The sequence below is a fragment of the Dipteris shenzhenensis genome, chromosome 19 (assembly GCF_047967505.1).
Source record: "Dipteris shenzhenensis isolate YYH24624 ecotype China chromosome 19, Dip_SZ_1.0, whole genome shotgun sequence".
Lineage (NCBI taxonomy): Eukaryota > Viridiplantae > Streptophyta > Polypodiopsida > Gleicheniales > Dipteridaceae > Dipteris > Dipteris shenzhenensis.
In genome coordinates this window covers 17,757,981-17,781,608 of record NC_141614.1, presented here as the reverse complement: position 1 = coordinate 17,781,608, position 23,628 = coordinate 17,757,981, and the positions used below count along the sequence as shown (strand labels likewise).

At 43.5% G+C, this 23,628-nt stretch overlaps 1 protein-coding gene across 1 annotated transcript in view; it reads left to right on the top strand.

The window, feature by feature from the left end:
- The first annotated feature begins 8,722 nt into the window (after positions 1 to 8,722).
- Positions 8,723 to 23,628, top strand: part of LOC147890168 (uncharacterized) — a 53,462-nt gene continuing 38,556 nt past the window's right edge. The window contains exon 1 of the mRNA XM_087390374.1: positions 8,723 to 9,121. Within this exon, the coding sequence (XP_087246500.1) occupies positions 9,022 to 9,121 (100 nt within the window). The 5' untranslated portion in view covers positions 8,723 to 9,021. The remainder of the gene's footprint in view (positions 9,122 to 23,628) is intronic.

Genomic DNA, 23,628 nt, shown 5'->3' with positions numbered 1-23,628 from the left:
CTCATGTATAGGAGGCATTATGGTCTTCTTACATTGACCTAAATGTTTTGCATCTTGTTACATTGAACTAATTGTGACAATTTGAAGAAGAAAAGTGAGTGATAAACATAAGATTATATCAGGATCATCAATCCAACTATGTCGAAGGGATAAGTTTCATTGAGATTTAGGCATAACATGAATACATCTTTTAACTCATTGCAATAAACAAGGCAATATTGCTTTGAAGCAATAGATTTTATCCTTGAGACTTAGATGTGGCTATGTTCTCCTTGAGGTTTAGAAATCAATTGTAAAGACGACGTTAAGAATTGAACATTGTAATGATTTTCCAAATGTCATTTCACTTGCACTCAATATCACCTTCTCTCTGATGTAGTGATAGTGGACCTCTAAGTGTTTAATTGTTGCATGGTAAATGGGATTCATGGCCATTGTTATAGTACTTATGTTGTCATAGTATATCACAATTGGACCAGCTCATCAAGAAGCAATCTCAGCCAAGTTTCTTCACATGCTACTATGGTAGCCTCTCTAGACTCAGCTTCCATGCTAGACAATGCAACTATGGGTTACTTTTTGTTGCTCGAACTAATCACACCACTTCCAAGAGAGAAAGCATACCCACTAGTAGATCTCCTATCATCAATGCATACCCACTAGTAGATCTCCTATCATCAGAGCTACCAGTCCAATAGCATTTGTATACCCATGCAAGCATATTCCTCATTTCTTTTCATAAAACAAGCCAACATTTGATTGTGGCTTTCACATATCTAAGTATCCTCCTCACTACATCAAGGTGACTGTTGCAGGGCGAACTCACTCACCACACCTAATGCATAGGTCAAGTATGGTCTAGTAATGGTGAGATATATTATGCTTCCAACAATCTTTCTAAAGAGAGTGACATCCTACAAGTAGCCACCATCATCAACCATCTTTGCATTTTGCTCTAGAGGAGTTTCATTTGCATGCTGTCATATCATACTTTTCCAGGAGTTTTAATGAGCTCAATGCCAAGAAAGTAGCTAAGCTGTCCTAGGTATTTCATGTCAAATTCCCTTGCCAATTGCTTCTTTATGGGTTTAACTCTTGCATCATAATTGCAGTGATCATCAAGTCATCAACAAATATGATAATGATCACCATTTTGGACTCCTTTTGTTGCACATACAATGAATAATCAGCTTTGGACTGCCTAAAATTTAATTTCAACAAGGTTTTGTTTACCTTGTCACACCATGCTCTCGATGCTTGTTTCAGCCCATAGAGTGCTTTTCTTAGCTTGCACACATGCATGGGAAACTTAGGGTGTACATACCCTCTGGCTGTAGCATATATACCTCCTCTTATAATGAACCATTTAGAAAGGCATTTTTTATATCCATCTCGATAAATTCCAGCCCAATAGTCATCTTTGCTATAGGGCTGAAGTCTCATCATAATCAAAACCATTTAATTTGACATCACCCTTTGCAACTAACCTTGGCTTGTATCTTTCAACATACTCATCTGATTTTCATTTAACTTTATAGACCCATTTACAGTCAATAGCCTTTTTTCCTTTAGGAAGCTTGACAAGAGTCCATGTATCGTTTTAATCCAAGGCATCCATCTCCTCATCTATATCATCTCTCCAATCTAAAATTTGAGAGCTTCTTCAAAATATGATGGCTCAACATGTTGGACTTTACTAACCATATATGCATAAATGGGATGTCTCACCCTTTCTGATCTCCTCAAGGGTTGTGAATTTGACAGTTGCTTTCTTGCATGTGACATACTTTGTGGCATGCTTGGTATCTTGAACTTTGACAAGTTGTAAATCACTCCCTTCATCACAACATGCATCCTCAATGCTCTCATCAAGCTCAACTTTTTGCTTCTCTTTGTCCAAATGCATACTCCCCCTTAGTCTTCCACTCCAAGGGCTCACACTATCAATGCCTTCTTCAAGCTAACATGGGCCTGTCATATCCATACTTGAAGGTACAACTTGCTGTATTTTTTCTTTCTCAACCTTAGTAATGTATTCATCCTCAACCATAATCGCTTTCGAGTGATACCAAGATTCATGCTCACTAAATTTGACATCACGACTTTCATACACTTGTCTTGTAGTGGGATCATAGCATTTATACCCTTTTCTTTCAATGGGGTATCCAAGAAAGCCCTTGGTTCCATCTTCTTTCTTAATTCATTGGGCACATGCACATAACTAACACGACCAAACACCTTCAAATATGCCAAGGTTGGCTTATAGCATAAATCTTCTCATAGGATTTCATCCCGTGTATGGAATTCGTAGGAGTCATCATGTGCACTGCTTCAGCCCAATAAGTCAATGGCATTTGCATTTTATCAATCATGGCTCGAGACATGTCTCTAATCACTCTATTTTTCCTTTTTACAATAGCATTTTGCTGTGGGGTGTACCTACAAGTAACCCAACTCTTTATGCCTTGACTATATAAGAACTCATCAAGCTCATAAGACATGTACTCTCCACCATTATCCATGTAAATAATTTTATTGGACACCCAAGATCCTTCTCAACCATTCTCTTGTATTAGCAGAACACTTTGAAAGCATCACTCTTTACTTTCAAAAAGTATACCCATATCATGCGCCTAAAATCATCTATAAAGGTAATGGAATACCTTACTCCTTTTGGGGTTACATTATCTGTAGGACCCCAAATATCTGAGTGTTGGAATACTGAAAGGAAAGAGTAGAGTTGACACAAAATCAGAATACTTGCATATAGAATGAAGAAGAAAGAGGTCCTTAAGTAGGCACCTCATACAAGGTCACTGACATCACTGATGACCTCAAAGCTCCACAATCATCTCCTCAATCTGCTCCTAGATTCACTCAATCATCCTATGTGGCTTTTCCACCACCTAACTGTGCTTGTGGGCACCTAACTGTGCTTCTAGCACTCACACATAGAAACATAAGGTGTGCCTGAGGCATACACCTTGAGATATCCCAACAAACCCCCCCTCAAGGAAATGCCTCAGGCTATGTCAAGGATACATCTAGTCTCATAGTTTCTCATGCCATCTCATGGTGGTCAAGGATAAATCTATGGCTAGGTTCTCATGCTAGCAAGGGTTCCCTTGGGTGTAAGGTAAACAGAAAGGGATACAAACATACCTTCCAATGGTTATCTCCCCTACATGTACATGCACACAATGTCTGTAGGAGGTACCATGGAACAAAACATACACATGGCCTACATCATAAGGTGACCAGAGGTGTTTACAAAACACACAAAACACAATAGTTTATTTTCATTCATTTTGGAGGACTATCCAGGCTGAGTACCTTGACATAAAAAGAGAGATCTGGAGCATACATAGAGATGAGTTTAAAATGCATAATCTTCATGGGATGCCTCATCTTGTGGAGGCAAAATATCCATGTCAAGGCAAGGTCTTACCACATGGGCAGTGTCTAGTGCCTTATAAGATGGTACTATGATAGAACAAGTGGATCTGAAAGTCATATCCTTCAAGAGAACAATTATCTTGTCATCTCCATAGTTGTGTAGAGAAGCATATCTTAAGTATCTGAGCTTCATCTTTTTCTTGTACTTGGAGTCAAATAAAAGTGCCATGAGAGGGTAGATCTCTGTAGTTGCTTCCTTTTTGGCAACCATTGTTTTGGCAATCTTCAACAAGGAAGTCAGGTTGGCATTTTCATCCTTTGTAGCATAACAAGACATTGCTTTATGTTTTGGCTTTTCACATATTTTGCTTAAGCAAGCCATGAGAGGCTCTAACCCAAGTATTGGGTAGTGTCTTCTCTCTTACAGGGCTTAGAATAACAACTGAAATGCTTCAAAATATAAGCATTTAATGTAGCAAATAGTAGTGACTAGATTTCAAACAATGATGCTTCCTTTTACATGCTTCATAGAAGTGGATGAAATGAACACTTTCCAATCACAACCAGGTCTAGCAAATCAAAGAAAAACTGAAGCAACACTTGTAATGAAGTTATTGAAAACTTCAAAAGACCAGAAATGCTAGAGTAGCATTTTATGTAGCATCATCTTCAAAACTTGTCCAAAACTGTCAAAAATGAAAAGCTGAACTTGGAGGGCTTGTAGCTCACTCTTCAAAGCAAGGAAAAGAGGGCTTTTTGAAGCAAAAGAAAGCTCATATACCAGAGAAGGTCCAACACAGAGGTTGGACGAAATGGTGCGCACTTTTGCCCGGGAGAGTTGCTACAGGCTGAAACTGAGTTTTGACGATTTCTCCCTCGTTACTGAACCAAATGACTTGAAAAATGGCTCAAAATCTTCGTCTTGAGGTCGCCCATCTACTCCTAAGAGGGCTCAGGCAATGGCGGAGCAGGCAGGGAGTATTGAGCAACAGAAGAAATTCGCTGTTTGGAGAATGGCAGCCACCACAAACGTTTTTTCTTCAATTGCTTGCAGGTGGAAGTTCGCCCATACTAGAGGAGTTTCCAGCTCAGAGGGTTTGGGCAATGGTCGTTTGTAGGTGGAGAACCAAGCTCTCAAAGATTTTGGGAAGAAAGAGAAAAATGGAGAAGAAGAAGATGAAGAAGAAGATGATGATGTGGCAGAAATGGGCTCAAGGGGGATCAAATGGCTCTGATACCATGTTGGAATACTGAAAGGAAAGAGTAGAGTTGACACAAAATCAGAATACTTGCATATAGAATGAAGAAGAAAGAGGTCCTTAAGTAGGCACCTCATACAAGGTCACTGACATCACTGATGACCTCAAAGCTCCACAATCATCTCCTCAATCTGCTCCTAGATTCACTCAATCATCCTATGTGGCTTTTCCACCACCTAACTGTGCTTGTGGGCACCTAACTGTGCTTCTAGCACTCACACATAGAAACATAAGGTGTGCCTGAGGCATACACCTTGAGATATCCCAACACTGAGTGTACTATTTCCAAAGGATACCTACTCATTCTCCCCCTGTTTGGAAATGGCAAACGAGTTTGCTTAGCAAATTGACATGCTAGGCATATGTGGCTAAAATCTAAATGTCCAAAAATAGGCAACCCTTTCACTAGTTCTTTTGTTTGCATCTCCTTCAACCTTCTATAATTGATATGGCCAAGCCTTTTTTGCCATAATTTAGCCACTTGATCTTGTTTGAGACCACTTTGTGCAAACATACCTTGCTATAAACAAGGTGTTCCTGCATCAAAAGTAAAGAGTCTTCCTCTCTACTTTTCCAACTCTACCATTGTAAAATTCTTCCACAAAGTATCCAAATTTATTAAATCTCACTTGATAATCTTGGTCAGCCATTTGACCCACTAATGCAAGATTCTTAGTAATGGTGGGAACATATAACACATCCCCCAAAGTGTTCTCAACACCATTTCTATCAACCAATGTAAGGTTTCCAATGTGGGTGATTTTATGCATGGTATCATCCCCCATAGCCACAAACTCATCATCTTGCATCTTATCTTTATGAGTAAGCCATTCACCATGGTAGGTCATATGATAGGTGGCACCCTAGTCAATAAACCAATCATCACTTTGTGATGGGGTTGACATGCTGCCCATAACATTCTCCATGCTAAATAAATGAGCTCCATGCATATGCTCATAATCATACTCCCTTTGGCCAACACAATTGTTATATTGATGTCTTCCACCATGGTCTCTATGGTTGGAATTTCGTTTGGCATAGAAATCTCTCTCATAGTGACTATATTGCCCACAAAAATGTTACTTTCCAGCTTGTTGCACATGAGACTGGCCCTTCCTCTACCACAGTTTGGTGCTCTCCCCCTTCCTCTTTGCATGTAACCACAGCCTCTTGGCACATTTTCATTTCTATCCATATTGTGTTCATGAGCATATGAGGCTCTCGCATAGCCTCTTGAGGGTCCACTCCTCCCTCTCACATCACTTCTACCTCCCCTATGGTAGAATAGATTATCTCTTCCACTACCACTTAACCCTTTTAGTCCAAGTTTAACTTCTTCCGTCATGCATAAAGAAACCATCTCTTCAAAACCAGGCATAGTACCTCTCATGGGGATAGACGTGTCCAAAGACTTATGTTGAGGCCCCAATCCATTCAAGGTGATGGACACCAAGTCATAATCCTCCACATTGCAATTAATTGAACCCAAATCCTTTGTGCTTTGCCTGATTTTTGCAACACAATCTGTAATAGTTCTATTACATTCCATGGAGTCTTTGCTTAAGCTAAAATTTTCTTGCTTCGGTTGTTGCACCATACATTTTATGAAGTATATCCCAAGCTTCTTTTGGAGTGTTGGCCTTCTTGATATGTGAAATGAGAGTTTCTTAAATGTATATTGATATCCAATGCTACACCTTCCTTGACTTCTCAACCCAAGTCCTATATGCCAAATTTTCCTTCTTCGTTGGTTCCTCCATGGCAATTCGGGGCATTCATCTTCACCCGTAATCAAACCCCATAATCCTTTGCCCATGAGGAAATTTTCCATGCAATAGGACCAAACACTATAGTTGTCTTTGGTGAGGTTCTCACCCACAATTTGATAACTTGAGAGGTTTCAAGCATTCTTGATTCACAAACTTTATGCTTTATAATTGCTTCCAAATGCAATTCAACAACATCCAAATGTTGGCACTTTTCTAAAATTTTTGCACACCAATTTCAACTCACTTCATGTTAGGCATATAGCATCCAAGTCTGAAATTTTCCCTTTGCCACAAGTGCATAAGCTTGCTCTATTTTTGAGCATTCAAGAACATCAATTTTTGGCATTCAACAGTCCACTTTTGGACATCAAATCATGCATTTTTCAATGCAACCATAGCATTTTTCACTTTCTATAAATGCATATTTTAGAGCATCGAATGACGCTCACAAGCATCCCAAACTTGCACTTGCAATAATTGGCTGGCAAATTGAAATTTATCCCACTATTTTAGGCATCCACAGACTTCAATTTATGAGCATAAATGGCATCAATCACCACCTTTCAAGTCATACGTCAAACTAAATTTTCCGTTCACAAATCCACCTCAACTCAAGCGAGGGACAAAGCATCCATTCACCAAATGCACCATAAACCTGTAATTTTCTATTTGTGACTTATCCTCTCACTTCATGTGATGTATGGGCATCAACTGTTTACAAATTTGGCATCAAATGGCCTTCGGCATCATGCATTTTTGTTCCAAATTTGTAAAATCTAATTTTTGTGTGTGGCACTTGCAAACAAATTCTATCCCTTGGAAACTATTAGCCACCGTGCTACTCCGGTGGGCTTGCCACTTTTGCAAGAAAAATCACAATCAATGATCACAAGAGGACAATGGCGCTTTACTTGGTCTCTAATGATGATGGTAGGTAATGATGACCCTTCTTCTTTTGAATAACCTTGGCACAATGTTCATGAATTACATTTTCATGGTTTGCAACTCGATCTCTATAGAGATCTCCTAATCATCCTCAAGCTATTGTACCAGGAAAAAACCTCTATCCACAAAGTTGAAACATAGAGTCCAATGTCAACCTAAGCATGCAAAAAGGAGGAGAGATCCTCATGGACAATGCTTCTTCATTACGGGATCTCAACCTCAATTACATCACACACTCCACCTTACATTCTTCTTACACCTCATGAACAAGAAGGTCCTTAAGACCCTTTCATATTCATACTTTGAAGATGCCACCCAAGCAACTCTATATTCCATACAACATGTTTGTATATATCACCTATACATCAATAAAATAGGCCAAATAGGCCCTCCCATCCACCTTCAAGCATGTGCAATGATGACAAGGTCATGATCTTTGATCGCATGGGTATGCCTTTATTGATTCCCTTGTGTAGGCCTATGAGAAATGGCCTCAACCCTCAGGCTATCCCTAGGACTGTTGCTTGAACTATTTCATGCAATTGTGCCTTCCATGTGTCAATACATGGATCCTCATCAGAGATTGCACAATGCTTCATCTCAATTTGTGCCAATTGATTGATGACTTCCAAGCTTGATATGCCTTTCAATGAGTTTCCAAGGACATTGAACTTAGACATCAAACTACCATGGCCATCAGAGCAGGTCCCCATGGAGCAAAAGTGTGGAACGTTTCGAAAAATCAAACTCTTCAAGCGGGTCCTCGTGCCAGCCTGCTTCGCAATGGAGATTTGCGCTCATTCTAGTGGGTGGGTTGGGGCACCCCTTGGCAGATGTTGCGCTCACCTTGCTCCCATTTAAACAATTTAGTTGATGCATAAGGACACTGATGATTTCCACTCTAAGGATTGTTTGTAGCTTGCTAAGAAGTTGTCCTCGCGATGGCATTTCACAGCAAAAACGCTTCAGCATGCCAGCGCCAAAGTTGTTCCCTTGCAACGCTCCGCTCCTTGATTTGTGGTGCCAAATCGGAGCAAACTTCTGCGCTGTTGGAGAGTGGAATTTTCCCTCTCTAGGTGGGTGATCCGGGGCTACGTATTGCTGACGTTGTTGAGCATTGCAGATACAGGCAGCACAGCTGAGGTGAAATCTGGTCCGGGAACGTTTTTTGAGCAAGGTAGCATTTTGCCATCTTTGGTCGTCGTCGCGGGAACGGCCACAAAATCCCACAAGTATGACGTGGCAGCTATTTATTTGACATGTTTCCAATTCGATGTGAAGGTGACGTGGCAGGCATTTATTGACACGGTTCGACTTTGATTTGAATATGTTTTGATGAACAGAATTCCATGTTGAAGCTTCGGGGATTGATTCATCATCTGCATCTTCATCTTCATCTTCATCTTCCATCGCCAACCATCCAGCAAGTTTGCAGATCTTCTTTCTCATCAATTCTACTCATCGCCATCGATCGGAGATTCCGCAAAGTTCGGAAAGCGGGAACGTAAAAGTCGGGTGCAAGCGGAACTCACATCGCAGCGACTCTGCATCAGCAAAAAGATGGCATCTTTTTCTGCAGAAATTTTCTCCCACCAGCGGTAGCTTACAGTGGCTTGCCTCAATGTACTTGCTGCATTTAGCCTCGGAGGACGATGACGAGGATGGAGAAACTGCAAGAGTTGGTGGAAGAGGCGAAAAGACGCACCATTCTCTGGGCGATCTTTGTTTCGGGCTTAGCTTACCTGCTGTCATGTACGTCTTTCACCCTCGCTTCAGATTTTTGCCGTTCTCTTCATGTTATTCATCCTTTTTCTTTTCTGCCCTCCAAGGGTTTCGGTTGAAGTAAGCGTACTCTTTCAGTAAAGCATGCTTCAGAATGAACTTTCTGGTTGAGTTCTCTGTAGATGTAAGTGCCTCTGAAATGCCCAGATGGAAGCTTCAGACACAAAGTTGTGTATAGTCGTTTGGTTCGTTTAACGCCAGCTCAAACATCCCATGCTTCATGCACCTAAGAGGGCGAAGCAGAAGGCACATACGTGCCGACCACTCCAATCAGAATATCATGTCAAGAGGCATTGGACTTCGGCTATCCATTCTTGTGAACTTGTTCTACTAGCCCTTTCAAGTATTGCAATCAAAGGCTGAACTCGACATGTAAAAGCGCTTCGATTATGGCAGTTTGTCCTGGGCAACGTAACAGCTGCCTATTTTTTGAGATAGCGTAGTGAGGACGCCCCTGCTTTTGTATGCGTAGTGAAAACCAGGAAAATTGGGGTTAAGCTGCATCATCTTGTCTTTGTCTGCTTGGTTGTTTCTGATGTCCGAACTGAAATTATGATTGAAGAGGAAGTTGACCTTGGAATGTTTGACATTGAGGCTAGGTGCAAGTGCTCTCCGTCTTCTTGCTTAGTCTTTGAAACCTCTTGATTTTGGAAGTTTCCATTCTCTTACAATTTCTCAATCCTTCACGGCAAGCGTTTACCCATAGTTGGCCCAATTATCAAGCACACGTTCATTGATCTACTAGTATTTGCTGTTTGGAGGAGCCCCCTGCTGTGGATGGGCTGCCGTGTTGGAATTGAAAGTATTATTGGAAGACTAAGCTTTCCCTTGGAAGACTTTAGCTTTGGCTTTCTGTACAAACCTATTTTGGGCACCCTTCAGCCTGCCAGGGAACCAATCAAGGCCCGACCAGCAGGTCCACTAAGCTGGCCAGTTGCCAACCAGCTAGTCAGCCTGGTCTTCCCCTACAGGGTTGGCTGTGCAGCAAGGGGTCGGGTCAGAGCTGTCCTTCCCAACTGGGCCATGTCAAAATGCACACTCAGCCCTTTTAGGCCTTTACATCAGCAGGCGGCATTGCATGCACAGCCGAGAAGGGGACAGATGCGAGTACCATGGACTTCATAAAGGAGGGCCACCCTGCAGCCAGTGTGGACTGCCCTTGGCATTGGCTGTATTTTTCAACAGTTGATTTTTGAGCCACAGCCTATATCATGTGGATTGATTCCCTGTGGTAGACAGGACATGTGGGCTGCACTTGTGAAACAGGCTTTGATGACTGCAGACTGCAGCAACTCAGGACCCCATGGCAGATGTTGGTGGCTCTTACAAGCCACGGCAGCCTAACCTTGAGGTGTGATTGGCTGGAAGGTGCTGCCATATTGGAACCGTCTACTGATTGTGACACATGGAGACATGATGGCGGTGCGAAAACCATAGTAGTGCCGCATCGTAGTTAAAGAACATGGTAAATCACACCAAGAACAAGATGAAACCACAAAGACACGCCTCATCATGTTCTTGGTGTGATGGAGGAGCCATACTCAATAGTGCACATGCTTGGATCTCAACACATGGCAGCTTGTCGTGACTGAGAAATAGCAACAAAACTTGCGACAGTTGGCTTGAATTTGACAATTTCTCACCAAGGATTGCTTGAGGATGGCAAGGGTCATGCTTTCTGTGACCTCCACACAGCAAGGCAAACTTCAGCTTTCCAAAGTGGATGCTTGTGACTGATTCTTCAAGGCTAAAGAACAAAACCAGCCAAACATCCGCCCTTGTGCTGGAACTGATGGTCATTTGTGAAAGGGGAAAAGAAAGTGAGGAAAACAAGAGGCTTGGCTGCTTGAAGAAGATATGGAATCTTGCCTTGCCTTGTCCAATTTGATATGTCTCCATTCCTCTTTGCTTAATCAATCACACGAAGGAAGGAGAAAAAGATTGTGGTAGTTCACCACAAAGAAGACACATTTAAAATAACTTTGTTACGTATGCTGCTGAAATAAATGGAGCGAAGGAACAAGAGTTATATCCTAGAGATCTCATGGGTTGAAGAGGCTACGAGCTAGTTGACTACTTTATGAGATGGGCTGGCTGATGCAAGGACTGTTCCATAGCATGCTTCTCCAATTCTCCAAACAATGCTGGAGCGATGAACGATGGAATTGAAGGCTGTCCCCTCCCCTCAAAGCTGACTGATTTTGCCTATAAGCGTCCGACTGGAAAGGTCTAGGGCTGTCGAATTCTAGGGTGGCCTTGGTTACCCTCCTCATGAGCTGGTTTACTTGCGTGCTCCATGTGACAGACTTTGTGGCTGCTGTGCACCCTAGAAAGTCCTCCAATGAGTATCTCCCTGGTCCAGATGGGATGTCTTAAAGATCTCAGCACTGTTGTTGGAATTGACTTTAAATTGTGGGGCGCTTGTGTGATCGGTGGTTCTCATAATGTTGACATATCTGTCTTTTCCTAGAGTCTGAAATTGTGCCCAGATGCATCCTATGTGCTCTTGTCTATTGCCTCTTCCCATCTCTTTGAATACAGAACTCACAAAATGTGTTAATGATATTCGATCATTCATAGGTTAAGGTACAACATATGTGCAAGAAGATAGGTAGCATGCCTACAATGCATTGTATGTGGCAGTGCAGTGTGATAGAAGATACCTTTGGAGATAGATGTTACCTCAAGCTATCAGTTTCTTTATCTTTTCAAAATTTTGGAGTGATTTTCAGCAGCCCCTATATTGTGAGTGTTATATTGCAAGGTCCCACATTTTATGGCTGTGTTGAGGTTAGGATCATCCACAAATATAAATCCCTCTCATGACCATGGGAGTCTCTCAACGTTCAGCAGGAAGAAGAATGTCCCAGTAAACCCTCTTCAGATGTTATGCCACTGCTTTTGCCTGTAGATTTCGTGGCATGGATGGTGATCTTGTTTGTGTAGATACAGACTCTGTTTAGTAGAGACAATTGGCTACGAGTGATAATATAATCAAGCTACATCATGACCGAGAAGACAGGTTGCTCAAGTACTACGTAGCTCCCTGCCAGAGAGACCACTTGTCTTCTATCTCATATCGTGTGGTTGTGGCGATTCAGTTCATGTCAAATGCCATTGGAAGTCAGGCAATCAGATATTTGTATAACTCTAGCGCATGCTATGTTTGGAGTTCAGAAAGGGAGATGAGCACAATTTCCCAGCTGGCTATTGGTGAGTCTATATCTGGGTATTTATTCTCATTTGTTCCTTCAATGTAGTGAAGCATAAGGAACACATGGTTTCTCTCTCTTTCAGTGATTCCAGTAGTTGTGTTGTGTTAGTGCTGTCGAATATTTGAAGATCAGGTTGCAAAAATGAGTTGGTAGTAGGATGGTGGTGAGAGGCAACCCTATCTCCTGCAGATGTCCACCTAGGAGTTTATAAATTAGCTTGAACAGGTGCACTTTTTCCAGAATAGTAGAGGATGTGAGCATTGAATGGGCATGGCGTGTAAGAGATTCACCAGACATATATGCTAAAAAAGTGAAAGCATTATACTCAAGGCTAGTTCACACATGAAGAGGATGGTTGCTAGTAGCCTCCAAATCTCCTTCCAATGGATGGAGAGGACTCAGGAGATGGATCAGAAATGATGGAGAGGAGCTTACAACTCACCTTTTAATAGTTCCCCCCTTGGCTAGAAATGACCTACTGCTCTAGGGGGAACTGGCTGACTGCCATATGTCAACCCACTAAGCCGACTGCTACGCGGTAGCCAGTCAGCCATCTGTTGTCACATCAGCATACAGGCAACCATCCTCATGAACAGTCCAGATGTCTGCCATGTCATCAATCGATGTGAAATGTGAGCATCACACGTGTCTACACTGTCATCAGCCAAGAGGTGTCAGCATCGAATATCCAGGTCTTTGATGGTCCCGATGCTTGGGTAATCCATGCATTGCATGACCATTTTGCTATGTCAATCCCAGCCATAAATGGCTTCTTCTCATTCAGGGGCCTCAAATGTCAAGCACCTAGAACTTGGTCGACGTCCAGAGGGTTCACCCCCCATTTTGATGGTGGTGACGCAATTCCCTGAATTTTCATCCGGTACTCATGTGCCTCTATAGGAGCAGGCAACGTATATCATTGTGCAGCTGTAAATATTGTCATTTTTGATCCCTTACAGCCTCGGAGCTTGGTTTGCCTGAGAATCGTGTGGATCCTTGAGAAGATAGCAAGCAGTGGGAAGGCGATGTGTTAAAAAACACAAGCTGCTATGTGCAACCCCAGGACATGCAAATGACAGCTACACAAAGTCTGTCCCAGGCAGGATGAATGTTCTCTTTTTCACAACTGATGTGTATTGATGCTCCCTCAGCAGTTGCATGGCCATGGATGTGATGGACTGTTGTGGAGATGTGCTATTGGCAGGGACTGAGTGCTGGAATGATGTGGCAGAGGAAGCAGATTGGCAAAGGGGTGACTCGGCAGATGGTGTGGACGTGGGCTTAGACTGTGCTGGGACAGGTTTTGGGGTTGGGGGGATTTCTGTTTTGCAATGCAGAAGTATACTCCCAGCTACATATCAAATGAAGTCAAGAACTAGTATGTTGCAAAAGTACACCTGGTATTTTGTGCGTTGGAGCTCATGGAGAGGCTCAGGATAAGTGTTGGTGAAGAGACTTCGTAACAATGGTGAGAATGGCCCAACTCGGCCTGAAATAGAGTCTATAAGAGGCTGAGAAAATGACCTTAGAAGTTGTGTTTTTATTTGTGTGTGTGTAGACTGAAACCAAACCTTAAGATACTTGAAAATACTATAGCAATAATATCGCTATTATAACACTTTTGAGCAGTTTGCAACATACAAAAGAGCTTCTAGAATAAATCGCAATATTACTTTACACGTGGAATAGCTTGCAGAGGCTGGGACAGGTTTTGGGGTTGGGGGGATTTCTGTTTTGCAATGCAGAAGTATACTCCCAGCTACATATCAAATGAAGTCAAGAACTAGTATGTTGCAAAAGTACACCTGGTATTTTGTGCGTTGGAGCTCATGGAGAGGCTCAGGATAAGTGTTGGTGAAGAGACTTTGTAACAATGGTGAGAATGGCCCAACTCGGCCTGAAATAGAGTCTATAAGAGGCTGAGAAAATGACCTTAGAAGTTGTGTTTTTATTTGTGTGTGTGTAGACTGAAACCAAACCTTAAGATACTTGAAAATACTATAGCAATAATATCGCTATTATAACACTTTTGAGCAGTTTGCAACATACAAAAGAGCTTCTAGAATAAATCGCAATATTACTTTACACGTGGAATAGCTTGCAGAGGCTCTTGGGCACTCTTAGACCAAATCGCAGCAGTGCTAGGCTCCCTGGAATCAATTCGCAGCAGGTCTGGGCACTCCAGAATCAATTCGCAGCAGCTCTGGGTGCTCTGGAGTCAATTCGCAGCATCATTGGGTACTCACACGTGCAGATGATACAAGATCTTGGGGCTAGAGTAAATCGTAATTCAGCCTGGAGGAGAGATAGTTGATTCACAGCAATAGATGCAACTCTGGGAGTGGGAGAGAGAAAACAAAACACCACACTCGGGCCCAGAAATAAGGGCTGGACCCCCCTTAAGGTCTTTATTGTAATAGAATAATCTTTGTACAACTGGAGGTGCTTCTACGACAGATCAGAGAGCAGCAGGGGGTGGTCAGACCACTACAGGACATAGAGGGTGACTGGGCACAGCGGCACGTCACAGACTTCTATACATTTGAGTCAGCCCTTGGACACAGTGGAGTGGAGGTAGAGGAGCTAGCCGATATGAGAGCAGTCTGGATGAGCAGCCGGCACAGTACCGCCGAGAGAGGGGCGTATAGGCCACATGTGCGACAGAGAGCCCCCAGAGTACACTCTATTGAGGTCCGACCTATCACAGCTTTCCTTAGAGGAGACCGACAGAGACGAGGGATCACTCTAGACATAGCCCAAAGAGTCCAGAGAGCGAGGAGACCGCGCCCCCCACCGCAGCACGAGACAGCTCGACAAACATAGATACGAGATATTTTTGCAGCCCACTAGAGAGCCATCACTGTACCAGGCCTCGGTTGGATAGATTGATTGATATGATATGATTATGATTATGATTATGATTCTATTAGCATAGATTAGTACTCAGCAAGGGTCCTAGTGTACCCTTTGCTTCAGCCCATTGAAGCTTGTATGTGTCCCATAGGCCCGCGAGGTCTCCTCTGGACATTAATATATATATCTTTCTTTCTTTCTTTCTTTCTTGAGCATGGAATTGAGTTCAATTATGAATACATCTGGGAGGCTTGGGGCCTTTCTTTTATAGACTTGGCCTAGCAAAAAGTTAGGGCGTGCTTTCTAAAGGCTACTTTTACATAAAAGCCAAGCTTTTAGGCTTTTCTTCCTAAATTTGAGACTTTAGGCGCCTTTTTAGTCTTGTGGGCCCTCTTTTTAAAGAGGTGCCCCCTTGTCCTTGCTTTGGAGCCTTGTGGGACTTGCTTTTTGTGCTTATCTCCCCTATCTTGGGTCCTACAAATTGCACAAACAAATTCCAACACCTTAACTCATTAGAGGTTAGCAAAATGCATGCATTCCTAGTTCTTGAACTAATCCTAGTCTCTTATGGGCGTCCCCACAATTCTCTTTTACCAATGCAAAGCAAAAGTAAAACAATAAAACTTATTCTTAGTTAACCAAAGTCAACAGTCTTTGACCGAAGTCAATGTCTAATAAAGATTATACTTGAGAGAAGTACCAAATGGTGACACTAAGCTACCTAAGGATCCCTATGACAGTTTTAACAAAAATTCCTCCTTTTAGGTTGATGGTGTTGCTAGGCAGGAGGTCTTGGTGAAGATGCTGCTGCATCGGTATCTTCGAGCTGATCTAGTTCGTGGTGGGGAAATTCCTTTCCGCTTGTGCATAGGTGTGGACAGGATGCCCAATAGGGCTTTGCTAGTCCCATGTTTCGGCAAACATCACGCAATTTGGGGGGGGGGCTTTGTTGGCAAGTTCATTGTCCCCCTTTGCCTTTGACAAGTGTGAATTGGAACGACTTGATGCTAAGGGCCCCTATGTCACCTAGGACTCATAGTCCTTAAGTCACCTAAGACAGCCAAGTGGCTTAGTCTAGTCCTAAGTTAATTTGGGGTGAAGGTAGTTTATATTAGTTTTTTTAAAAAATCCTCCTTTAAGGTCGATGGTGTTGCTAGGGCGGAGATCTTGGTGAAGATGGTGTGGCATTGGTATCTTTGGGCTGATCTAGTTCGTGGTGGGGAAACTTGCTTTCCGCCTGTGCATAGGTGTTGAAGGGATGCCCAACGGGGCTTTGCTGATCCAAAGTTTTACAATTTTTTTGCCGGGGGGGGGTGTTGTTGGCAAGTTTCTTGGCTCCCTCCGCCTTTGACAAGTGTGGACTAGAAGGACTTTTTTTGCTTGGAGTTGGGAAGGGTGGGCTAGATTGTGACACAGTTGCTTTCTATGTGAATTGACATGCAATTCCCTCAATCCAGTCTAGAACAAGCACAGGTGCACAAGGCCGAATCGACACACAGCCTATACAATAGACTTGAATATCCTATCATACATTGCGTGTCTATTTTTGTGATACTTACCTTCATGTGTGTTGATCCCTTTGGCCTTGGAAGCTCTTTCCTACTCTTAGCATGTTCCCAAGTGTCAATTCCTTATGCTTTTCCCCATAGGGTACTCTTATGCTTCTCTATAAAGGAATTACTATTAAGTGGTATGCATATTAATTACCCCAGGCAATGAATAATTGATAGCCATACATATGCACACATAAGGAACTCTTGGGAACCCTAATCCCCTTGCACCCCTCATCGAGCACCTCGACAGAACCTTGTGTATATCCATGAATTCGAGAATCAATTGGTTGTAAGAACCAATTGGAATTGTTACCTTACAAGCTAATCAAAGGTAAAGTGGTTGCGACTGCCCATTGCAACCAACATCAAAGTGGTTGCAAACCCTTTATAGGAGTCACAAAGTCCACCAAGTGTCAGGAAGTCAGTAAGTGTAGTAGACACAATCTGACTAGAAATTATAATTCTTTTACAATACAACTAAAAGCGTGAGCCTATGCATCTCTGCCTTCCCATATGGAAGAGCAGTAGTGTTGAAAGATGAAGAATCGATAGCATTGCCACTACCTGTAGTGACAGGAGCAGTGGCACATAGCTGTGACGGAAACCTCAGGGCTTGCAATAATATTCCATAAATTCTTGGCTACCAACACATGATGCATCATGTTGGACCACATATGGTAGTTGGTGCGACTAACTTATCTTCAAGTGCCTGCATTCCAAAATGATCATTGCTTGCCATTCACTGCCAGTACCTAGTAAACCAACAAGCAAATGTGCAGATATTGCACTCCAATGCCTTCGTAAGCTGTCTAGAACAGTAAAGATTGAACGATTTTGACCTCACAACTTTCAAGGCAACATAATACTTGCTGTATTGCCTTTACAGTCAAAGAAAGTCAACGAATGGTCAAAGTTTCACTTGCTACTAGAATTACCACAAGATTGCAAGTTGCATCCAGTGTTTCGGTTTCTTTATTAAACCGATTCTTACAACCAATTGATTCTCGAATTCATGAAATTGTTATGTCACATGCCAGTATAATCCTTTCGAGTTCATAATTCATATATGGCTCTCATTGATGCATTTAGTACTTGGTGCTTTGATAGTGGTTCTTCTGAGCACATAGCTTCATGCAAAAAGTTGTTTCTTTCTTTGATTGATGCACCTAAGGGGGCACTATGACTTGTGCCAGTAATGCTTCTTATGCTGTGAAAGGTTTTTCCCAAATTGAGCTTACCTCTCTCTTCAGGATGTTTTATATGTTCCAAGGATTAAAAGGATCTCATATCCATTTCCACTACTGCTACGTCGAGAGATAGAGTTATTTCTTATGGTTTCCATTGTGCCATTTATGATTTCGAAAATGGCAACACCATTGTCATCATTGGAACATTGACTAGAGGTCTTTATAGACTTGATGCCTATGAGATAGAGAGAGTCACATAAGCACTTGCAGCAGAAGATTTAGTCACTGCAGACACTCATTTGTGGCATGAGCATTTTAGGCATCTTAAGTATGGCAGTTTGGTCAGGTTACATTCATAAAATATGATTGTTGATCTTCCAAAGATGCATGCATTATCCAAACATGTCTGTGAGGGATGCTTACTTTGATAAATGCATAGGGTTTTTTCCCCTAAAGATGGAAGTGTTGGTGCAGCCCACAAATCACATTTAGCTCACAGTGATGTTTGTGGTCTAATGCAGACAGCATCTATTGGTGGATATTCATACTTTGTCACTTTTGTGGACGACTTCACTTGTCATACTTGGGTTTACCTATTAACATCCAAGTCAGATGTCTTTGCATGCTTCAAATAATTCCTTGCTATGGCACAATTGATAGTTTGCTGATTTCTTAGCATCTTGTGGTATAATTCATCAATGTACTATGCCATACACACCACAACAAAATGGTGTTTCAAAATGCAAAATTAGAACCTTGATGGAGATGGCACGGTGCATGATGAAGTGTAAGTCTTTGCCCAACAAATTTTGGTTGGATGCCATTATGTGTTCAAATTATGCTTGAACAGGTCACCAACCAGGGCATTGAAGACCATTACTCTCTATGAGGCTTGGATAGGTAGTAAGTGGTCATTTCACAAATGAGAGTGCTTAGATGACTTGTTTATATGAAAGTTGTGCACGTGCCGAAGTGTGTGTGTGTGAGAGAGAGAGAGAGAGAGAGAGAGAGTGTGTCGTGCCCTCCTGGCAGCTGCTCTACGCCTGATAAGTGCCATAGTAACCCGTGTTGGCCGAATCCTAGGTCTGAACATAGATGAGATGTGAGCTAGCGTGATCTATGCATCTGTCCTCTGTCGAATGTGTCGCGTCTCGGTCTCGGGGTCTCTGCCTCTCCTGCTATTTGTGATCAGGGGGCATCATGCTTTGGCTGGAAGAACTCTGTGATCACACTATGAGATGGGTTAGATAAGGCCTCTCGCCCCATCTCTGTGATTTGATGAGACACTCTCTATGTCGGACCGTCTCATGAATGAAAGCAGCGAGGCACCTCTGGTCTGGGTATGGTAGAAGCCTGGAAAGGGGTCCGAAGCTGTCTTTGAATTCTTCCTGCAAACATACTCTCTAGTATCTCCCAAGCTGCCTTTGATGTCTTGCATGACCGAATGTGAGGTATAATGAACCTCTTGATAGAGAGAGAAATCAGAATCCCATCTTTTCTGCTCTGCTGTGGGAGCTCCTGGAGCGGCAGCTCCAACTACTTGTGCTGCATTTTTACCTCTACCCCTGCCTCCAGCTGTAGGAGTGACAGGTGTGGCCACTGTATCTGGTCTTGCTTCATCTCCATTGACATAATCCCAAAGATTCTGCCAACCAAGATGTTGCGAACCATAAAACTCCACATGGAGTAGTTGGTGCCATCCAACTTATCCTCCTGTGTGAGGACTCCGAACACCTCATTGGGATTGTTTTGAGCCCTTTTTGCCAGATAAACTCCGAAATACAGCAAACTGAAGAAGTAAAATCCCTTCCTGGGATGCGAAATGCACAAGTAAAATCTGCCAAAGAAAATCTGCCCATTGTGAAAAATACTGTCACAGCCTATCAAAGGCTCAAAATGCACCACAATGCTCTGCTGAAGTCGTGCATCTAGGTGTCTCTAGAGCCCTTGAGTGGACGACGATAAGAGCACCACATCATCAACATGACCTTGGTTTTGTTGAAGATCATAACCTTGGTTTTACCCAAGGTTGACCTTAAAGTCATGGGACTCACAAAAAGCTAGTAGTGGATCTAGGTGTCTTTGGAGCCCGTGAGTGGACGAAGATAAGAGCACCACATCATCAGCATGTAATTTAATATGGATCAATGAACCGGCAAGAGAGCAACCGGCTCCCCCTAGGGTCCTCATAAAAGACTCAAGCTTGTCTATATAAAGGCCAAACAAGGTCGACGAAAGTGGGCAGCCTTGTTTGACCCCAATGGTGCTCATGATCTCATTTGTCCATCCACCTCTCGTCTGAACTTCGCCGGAAACCCTCTCGTATTGCGCCATAACAGCCCAGGTCATCTCCTGGCCATAGCCCAGCTCCTGCAACCGCTTGACGAGGCGAGCTCATGGTACTGTATCAAAGCTTTGTAGAAATCTACAAAGCAGCAATAGACCCTCGGCCTCCGTGCCCTTGCCTCCTCTATGACACTCCTGAGTGTAAGTATGTGGTCCGTGGTCCCTATATCACGTTGGAAACCTGCTCCTCTACTTTGAGTCACATCTCTACATAGCGACAGACCTCGGTGTCAAGTATTGAGGCATATAGCACAGAGAGAGAGAGAGAGAGAGAGAGAGAGAGAGAGAGAGAGAGAGTCTATTAATGTCCACTGGAGATCAAAAGGTCTATGGGACAACAAGAAACCCTCTAGTACATCTGCTTTAGGGAGGGCACATGGCAGCTCCCAAGGAGTGCAAAAAGCAACCCATATTATTTTAGAGAGAGAAAGAAAGAAAGAGTTTATTAAAGTCTTCGGAAGACCGATGGGTCTATGAGAGTGTGAAAAAACCTGATACAATGAGCTGTGGTAGTGGAGCTACTAAACGAGCATCCACACCAATGCAAAATGCAAAAAATGCAAAATGGCAATACTAAGTCCTAAGTACAACATAGTCATGTCGATAGTCGACTATAGATCAATCTCAGCATCATCATAATCATCATCATCATCATCATCAGCAGCAACAGGACATCAGGATGGTAGAGGCAGTGGAGGCATGAGGTCAGCAATAGAGCGATGTCGTCCCCTCAAGGGTGCAATCCTGGTACGTCTCCTGGTCGTAGTTGTGCATCTAACCAGGGCCACTGTGACCCCCGTCGGTTGGGCTCCGACTCGAAACAAGGAGGGGATGTCCCCAAGTATGATCTGTGTGTCAACCCTCTGTCTGAGCTATTGGGTCACATGCTTCGGATCATGGTCATGTCGAGGTCTCGTCTCGTGGGGATCTATGTGATCTGGCTGAAAGAACTCTGTGATAGAGCGCTGAGAGGTATCAGTCGAGGAAGAATTTTGCTCCAGTCTCTGTGCTCGGAGTATCCTCTCGTGGTGTCTAAGCACCTCGTGAATGAAACCAGCCAAACACTGCCTATAGGAAACGGGCCAAAACCCCATAACTATCTTTGAAGAGGCAGTAGAAACGCCCTCGGATCTCATAGTAAACAGGGCACCTGAAGATGAAATGCTCCTCTGTCTCAACCTTCTGCATGTCACACAAAGTGCATATGCGCCTCTCCCCGGGTAACCGCTCTGCTCTGCCGCTCTCGATACGAGGTCTGTGTGAAGAGACCTGGAACTGCCCAAGAGATCCTCAGCGAGTGGGGTAGGTGAATCTGTGTGTATCCTGGTGGATCAATGAAACCGTCCGTTGTGATATGTAAGAAGTGATCTCTGTAGAAGCCCAACTTCACTGGAAGATCACTCGGGTCAAAACAAGTCCGGAATGTGTGTAGCTGTAGTAGATCCTCACGAATAACTTAGTTGACCTCGTGTGATAGGAGGGGAGCTATATTGGAATGGAGGTAGTCTGTCCATGTGGAGCCCTAGTCCCTCAAACCATCTCTCTGTGTGTGCATATAAGCACCTCTGGTCTCTCCTTGCTGCAAGTGCTATAGAAGAGGATAGTGCTAGCCATGGTATCTTGCTACGCCCAGAGGTGTAATCCCCATACTCCTTGACTCGGTATAGATACGTGATGACCTGAAATGCAGCATCTAGCTGTAATGGAGGTGACCCAAACTCCGCTCGAATGATCTGGTGAGGAATGGATGGTTTACCACGGATCATCTGTGATAACATGAGAACCTGTAGCTGCTCCACCCTGACCCACTCTGTATCCAATAAGTTTGGCCTCTAGCATGGACTGCCATACATCCCTGCTGGGCGGACCAAGGAGTCAAAAAGCAACCCTTTGGTTCGTGGATCCTGAAAGTGAGAGCGGAAGCATTGCCTCTCTAGTCTAGCCAATGAAGCATATCCTCTGCTTAGGCGTGCATGCATCGTGGGTCTCATAGCGAAGATGGGTCCGGATTTGACGACCCCAAGATAAGTGTATGATGAAACTACCTCGACAGGGGACCCATCAAATGCGAATTGCTCCTGACGCATGACGGCTCGAGATGTATTGAAGATCATAACCCTGGTTTTACCCAAGTTGACCTTCAAATCATGGGACTCATAAAAGGACTGTAGTGCGTCAAGGTGTCTCTGGAGCCCCTCTGTTGAGGAAGATAAGCGAGCCACGTCATCTGCGCCAAGAGAGCAACCTACCCCCCTGTGTCTGCATCACGGTCTCGAGCTCGTCAATGTAGAGGCCAAACAAGGTAGGTGATAATGGACACCCTTGTTTGACCCCGATAGTGCTCATGATCTCGTCTGTCCATCCAGATCGCATCCGGACTCTACTTGAAACTCGCTCATAAAGTGCCATGATAGCCCAAATGAACTCGTGATTGTAACCCAAATCCTGTAGGCGTCGTATGAGGCAGGCTCTCGAAACCGTGTCAAATGCCTTGCTGAAATCCACAAAGCAACAACAAACCCTCTGCTTCCGTGCTCTCGCCTCCTCGATGATACATTTGAGCGCGAGAATGTGATCCATAGTCCCATGATCACGCTTGAAACCGGCCTGTCCTGTTGCTCTAAGTCCTCGACACTCCGCAAATCTGCTGACCTCAGAATCAAGTACTGATGCATAAATCTTGGACATGACATGTTTAATCATAATGGTCTTGTAGTTCTCTAGGCTCATGGGATGTGAATGGGTGAGATAGTGTTAATGGTCCAGGTGTGTTAAATAGCTTTGCTAAGGTCGAGGCTAGGAGGTTAATCCCATATGCAATGAACTCAGTGCATAGTCTCTCATGATCCTTCGGTGCATAGTCCCTCATGATCCTTCGCTCAGACATTATGAAGTTTCATTACAGCATCCTTTACCCCCCCCCTTAGTGAAGAGGGTGCAAGGTGTGGGGTGTGGCAGATGTGATAGGTTAGGGATTGGCTGATTTGGGATATCATAGAGTGTGCGTGCATAATCAAACCACACCTGAGTGTCAGTGAGTGGTGAGGGGGACTGTCCCTCTAGAAATCTCCGCCAAAAGTCCTTAGAGGTGTTAACTGAACAGAATGCTCAGTAGCTCCTCCTCGTTTCGGCGCACAAAGTCAAGTTTCTTCCTGCGTACTAGTCGACGACACTCGTGTAGCGTCTCTAGTTCGCTCGGAAGGTTGTTTTTGGTTTCAAATCTGAGTTGACGGCGTAAAGCCTTACTCTCATCATCGTACCAGCTATTACAGGATACGATCCCAGGTGGTGGTGGGCGGGTGGTGTGGGGGAAGGCGTGAAGA